General features: G+C 41.3%; 1 protein-coding gene across 6 annotated transcripts; it reads left to right on the top strand.

Moving 5' to 3' along the window:
• The first annotated feature begins 661 nt into the window (after positions 1 to 661).
• Positions 662 to 5,144, top strand: LOC103975045 (pentatricopeptide repeat-containing protein At2g01740-like). Of its 6 annotated transcripts, XR_010500926.1 has the most exons (9): positions 666 to 2,593; positions 2,714 to 2,819; positions 3,757 to 3,885; positions 3,962 to 4,037; positions 4,174 to 4,228; positions 4,322 to 4,358; positions 4,460 to 4,613; positions 4,692 to 4,750; positions 4,859 to 5,144. XR_010500926.1 is itself a non-coding variant. In XM_065165939.1 (8 exons), exon 1 carries the CDS (start codon positions 897 to 899, stop codon positions 1,293 to 1,295), a length of 399 nt encoding a protein of 132 aa, XP_065022011.1. In that variant the 5' UTR covers positions 682 to 896; the 3' UTR covers positions 1,296 to 2,819; positions 3,757 to 3,885; positions 3,962 to 4,037; positions 4,174 to 4,228; positions 4,322 to 4,358; positions 4,460 to 4,613; positions 4,692 to 4,750; positions 4,859 to 5,144. The 6 variants fall into 6 exon arrangements, 2 of the variants coding, with proteins under 2 accessions (XP_065022011.1, XP_065022010.1); XR_010500927.1 differs by lacking the exon at positions 2,714 to 2,819; XM_065165939.1 differs by having other exon boundaries at positions 682 to 2,819.
• Positions 5,145 to 6,034: the final 890 nt, after the last annotated feature.

The raw sequence follows: 6,034 nt of genomic DNA, 5'->3' as shown, positions 1-6,034 counted from the left end.
GGGTACGCCCATCGCCTAAAGTGGACAATTTCTCACGAGCATACGGGCCGCACCAATTGCCAACCGATCAAATGGTCCCGTAAAGTCATTTAGTCTCACATTGGTTGAGAAGTATAAGAATTAAGGGCTCATAAGTCCATCAGGTCTCCCTTACCCTTATAGACTCATTTGGAGCTTGCGTAGCTACTTTCCGACAAACAACCGAAAACGGGTTAGACTTGTTCGGATTGATTTAGTTTATAGATCTATGTCCTCTCCCCATTCACCCTCAAAACCTCGGTTGAGTCGAGTCGTCCGTCGTCACCACGATTGAAACCCTAACAATATTTTCTGCAATGCCAAGAGAATCTCTAGAGTTCTTTGCCAAGCTCCCAAAGCTCTCCCTCGCTCCCTCTTCCATTATCCTTAGAGGCATATTTAAAAATTTACCGAAAGAATAAAATCGCATGGGTATATCCGGATAAAAAAAAAAGAACTTTAAAGTTATTGTTAACGTCGTACATCCGGTCCAGATTCCTAATAACTGAAAAGACCGCACAACCCAGCACGAGTTCAGAGACGCGGCTTTCCGGCACACACGAGGTTGCAGAGTAACTCACCGTCACACTGGCTGGCAGTTGAGAAGCACACGCTTACCCACAGCTAAGCAGGTCAGGTCGTCATCCACCGAGAGAACCTTCATCTCCTCCGGGAACCTATCCCGCACTCCATCACTCTCCAACTTGGAGCTTCCGTAGCTACTTTCAGGCGGACGACCGAAAACGGGTCGGACTTGTCCGGATCGGTTTAGTTTATAGATCGACTCCGAAACCCGTGTCCTCTCCCCGTTCACCCTCAAAACCTCGGCTGAGTCGTCCGCCGTCACCACGACCGAAACCCTAACAACATTTTCCGCAATGCCAAGAGAAGCTCTAGAGTTCTTTGCCAAGCTCCAAAAGCTCTCCCGCTTCCCCTCCCACTACGCCTGCAATCGCCACCTCCACCGCCTGACCACCGGCTCCCTCGGCGACGTCGCCCTCAAGCTCCTCTGCGCTCTCGTCTCCCGTGGATTCCGCCCCGATATTTCTGCCCTCAATTCCGCCGTCTCCCTCCTCGCCAGGAACGGTGGCCCCCGGTCCGCCCAGGCCTTCGTGGACGCCGCTTTTCCCGTCCTCGGCTGCACCCCCGATGTCGTCACCTTTAACTCCCTCGTCGACGGTTACTGTCGTGCCGATGACTTGCTCGGTGCCTCCGTCATCTTGAGGAGTATGCAGTCGTGTGGGCCCCGTCCCGACGTCGTCACCTACAACACATGATGAGCTCCTTCGGCAAGCACAGAATGCCTCGGTCGGTCTTGAGCTACTTTGCATTGATGTCGAAGGCTCACGCCCCGACAGTGCTTACTTATACCATTCTCGTCACTATGTTCCGCGAATTGGGCGACTTAAGAATGGGGTATTTCGCGCTGAATGATATGCAATTCTTAGGGATTTCTCCAAATTTGGTAACTTTCACCTGTTTGATCGATGGTTGCTGTAAGAACAATCGTTTGGATATGGCACTGGAGTTGTATGATCGTATGACAAGTCTTTCCGTGCCACCAAATGTATTTACTTTCAATGCACTTGTTGATGCTCTCTGTAAGAAGGGGATGCTGGAGAGAGCGACAGAGATGTTTGAAAAGATGCACAAGATCGGGGTGCTGGCAAATGTGGTGGTTTACACTTCCTTGATAGATGGGTACTTAAAGAAATGAGATTTTGACACGGCAGTGAGATATTTGAATAGAATGTATGACAGGGGAATCTGTCTCAATGTGAAGGGATATGGGGTGGTTCTTTGGGGACTTTGCAATAACGTCAGTTGTATAGAGCTTTAGAGATGAGAAAGGAGATGGAGGGAAGAGGCCTGATTCCGGATAAATTTATCCTTACCAATCTGATGGATGCCCATTTCAAAGCAGGGGATGTGAAGAAGAGCTTGGACTTGCATAAAGAAATGCTCATTAATGGTTTTGAGCCTGATGTGGTCACTACTTCGGCAGCAATTGATGGGCTTTGCAAGCATGGGCTATTGCAGGAGGCAAATGAATATCTTGTGAAAGCAAAAGAAGCTAATGAGATTACCTATACCACACTTGTCGATGGGCTGTGCAAGCAAGGGAATATAAATGATGCTGATAAGGTTTTTATGGATATGCCAAAAGCTGGTCTAGCTCTAGATAAGTTTAGCTACACTTCAAAAAGTGCTGGCCACTGTAGAGAAGGGAATATAGTGGAGGCATTGAGACTTAAAAGATTGATGCTTCAAAAGGGTATTTATCCTGATCTGCTTACTTTCAGCTCACTTATATGGGGTTTGGCAACTAAAGGGTTTATGATTGAGGCAAAGCAGGTTTTTGATGATATGCTAAGCAGAGGGATTGCTCCAGATGCTGTGGTGTATGATATTTTGATCAGAGGTTACCTCATGCAGAATGATATTTCGGCTGCCTCAAATTTGGAAGAAGATATGAAAAAGAGGGGTCTTATTACTGAGGATACACCACTAATGAGTAGTGCATATTCATCCACATAGGTTTCTTGAGATTCTGTAGTATGGGAACTTCACCAAGGTTTGATCAATTCGTCAAATAAGCAATTTGTTGATGAAATGCATTTTTTCTCTATGTCCATCTTTTAACTCTTCAAGGGCTGCCAGTCTGCTAACTTGATCTGGCATTTGGCATGACCAGATTAAATGCATGATCTTTGCGGGGTAAACTTGCAAGAACTAGTTCTGCTTCTAGGAGCAAAAACTTGTCTGATACTCTGACCATTGCTGGCTATCAGATGATCAAGGTTAGAATGTCATGCTACACTGCATAGAAGAAAAGGGATACAAAGTTATCTTAGCAGAGATTATGGTTGCTGCATCTTAATTGTTTCTTAAACTACCTTTGTTTCTCGTTCACTAATAGGGATACTCTAACCATTGTTTTACCCGTAATTCTGTATGATGAAGGAGTCTGTCAAGAACGATCCATAAAAAAATGAGGGCAGAAGGTTTGAGCATTTTAGGGAATCTTTCATGTAATTTATTACACACATGATTTCATGCCTTAATCAAGAGGTTTTGAGGTTCCAGTAGCTGCAAGTAGATCATATTGACCCAGTGAACAATTTTATGTTGTTCATTTTCCTTTTGATCTTTTACTGCAAGGCATGTTCATGTTGTAAATAAGTTTAGGTGAATGTGTTGTTGGATTTTGATTCTTTCAAGACCAGTATATCTAAACTGCAGGCAAGCAGTAAATGGAGAGTTTCATTGCATGAACTTGGTACCTGCTGCTATCCTTTAACAAAATTGACTGATGCTGTTGCTTGCTCACATGCACCTTAGTTCCATAGATGGTTTTTCTAGTTCTGGATTTCAGGCATAGGCAGCCAAGGATGGAGGTAGAGGCAAAATCATCTTTTGAGAAAAAAATGACACTTTGTGGAAATTTTTGAAAGAGGAGGTGCTAACTGAGAGTTTCTCAAAATAAGGGGCTTTTTTTGAAAAATTATCCAATATACATTCATAAATATATATATATATATGTATATATATATATGTATATATATATATGTATATATATATATATGAGAGTTGAAATGATGAATTGCGTCCATGAATTTTTTTTACTATTTGCATGATTGCATAATATTTTGTATGGCATAAACCACCTTTGGGTTGCTGACATGAAACCCTAGAGAGCTTGTTGTAACACAGTGGACGGATGTAAATTTGAAACAGGGCCCTTACTATTGCTCTGCTGGTGCTGACAAAGCTTTTGGCCCTGACATTGTTGATGCCCTTTACACAGCCTGTCTCTAAGCAGGAATCAACATTAGTGGCATCAATGAAGAGGTGATGCCAGGCTAGGTAAATTATAATCTTTTTATGATATTAAAGGGTAGTCTTCTTGCACTCGTTGTCACCTTTGAGCAATGTCATGCAGCAGTGGGAGTTTCAAGTAGGCCCTTGTTGGCATCTCAGCTGGTGACCCGTTGTGGGTTGCTCACTACATATTTGAGGTAATGCCTGACCCGGAAATACTATGATTGATCAGTGATTTCTTCTATGGATGTCTTGTTACTTCAAGCCTCTCTTATATTGTGTGAAGCAATCTGAGTATCCAACTTATTAGCACTTAGATCTCTCTGTGAACAGCGAATTACCGAGATATTTGGAATGGTGCTTTCCCTTGGACCCAAAGCTGATTCAGGTAAGATCAATTTGTTGTCTTGATCTGTAAACATGACTTCATGTCTTGTGTCAATACCATTGTAGTCACATTGTGACTGTTTTGGTGCTTCAGGTGATTGGAATGGTGCTGGCGCTCACACAAATTACAGGTGACACAGTTCGTACCGATACCATCGACAAGATGGTTGAGGATCAAGTTTCTAACTTTCTTTATGTTGTTTGTATCTTCTTTTCCTTTTGTAATTCCCAGCACCAAGTTCATGAGTAATGGAGGGCACAGAGTCATCAAGGAGGCAATTCAGAAACTTGGCCTAAGGCACATGGAGCACATAGCTGCCTATGGAGAAGGGAACGAATGACGGCCCATGGGGTGCCATGAGACTGCTGATATCAACACCATTTGGGTATGCGATTTTGATCAGTAGAGCTATGTTACCTTTACACAATGAACTTGTAATAGTTCTTTTTCTCGTAATTGACAGGGAGTTGCAAACTGTGAGGCATCGATTTGTGTTGGACGTGACACTGAAGTCTGGCAAAGGTTGGTGACATTTCTTTTTCTATTGAAATTGGGGTATCCTTCTGCTATTTATCAATCAAGAGACAAAGCTAACACTTAACATTTCTTTTTCTATTGACATTTGGGAAGGCCTGTTTCCAACATGGATCCTCATGTTGCCACTTCTATGATTGCAGAGACTACCATCCTTTGGAAAGTTTACTTGCAAGTGATCAGCTGTTTGTGTCTCATATCTACTGGATCTTTGCCTGTGGGGTTGGTTCTTTTGCATTACATGTAATAGCTTAGAGGGAATGATTGTGTTGTGTTGAAGATGAGGCAGGAAATTTAGATTGAGTTGGACTTGATCCATTTTCCTGCCTTAGTTGTCACTTCTTGTTCCATTTATATCAGTAATGAACGTACATTACCAGCAGAGATGAAACTGTGGCAAGTGGCTTGTTTGATGCTTTTTGTTGGTTTCATCCCTTTGTTTTATTTGTTCTCTCAAAATAAATATAGAATTTAATATAATGGATATGATTGAAATTTCCCGTGGGATCAGACTGAAACTGCTCATCTGTGTTATGAAACTCAATGAAGAGCACTGCAGAAAACAAGATTTGATTCTTGTGGAAGAATTCATTTTTTTTTTCCAAAAAGCAAAAGGCGATTATACTATTTCCTAAAATTAATGTATTCCATCTTAACTTCTAAATATACTAACCAATCATTTGTCCATCCTCAAAATCCTTACAAAAATTACACAAAATATTAATGTCTGCAGTCTTAATCTCTAAATATATATTTTTTTTTTGCCCAATCACTTGTCCACCCTCGAAACCCTGAATCGTTTGTTACACCAAAAGGATTAATATATGTCGTCTTAAGCTTTAAATATAGTAGATCATTTGTTGACTCAAATCAAGAATCATGCCACTAAACCAAACACCTAGTTAAAACAATGTATATTAAACAAAGTATTTAGAAAGACTAAGAAGAGATATGATATTGATCATAGCAAACTATCAACATCCCCTTATAAGAATTTGAAACAAACACCTCCATATCTAATTCTATCCTGTATGTTTTACCCCTTGTAGATATAAGCCCATAAAGCCAGCAAGCCATATATACAACCTACAAGCAAACATACGCCATTGCATATACGAATAAAAATATTAGCTTCGTCTTATTTGTTATGCATGTTAAATGTCTCATCTTTTTCCACTAAATATGAAACTGACTCGAGACTTCCTTCGGACCATCATATTATTAAAATATAACTTTAAAAATCTCACTTCGGTGGGCAAACAATAATTAAAG

This window comes from Musa acuminata, chromosome BXJ3-9 (genome assembly GCF_036884655.1).
Source record: "Musa acuminata AAA Group cultivar baxijiao chromosome BXJ3-9, Cavendish_Baxijiao_AAA, whole genome shotgun sequence".
Lineage (NCBI taxonomy): Eukaryota > Viridiplantae > Streptophyta > Magnoliopsida > Zingiberales > Musaceae > Musa > Musa acuminata.
This window is presented reverse-complemented; position numbering and strand designations above follow the sequence as displayed.

What these genes read in the sequence shown, in the direction of transcription:
- LOC103975045 (XM_065165939.1), top strand. Translation starts at nt 897, where the DNA reads ATGCCAAGAGAAGCTCTAGAGTTCTTTGCCAAGCTCCAAAAGCTCTCC.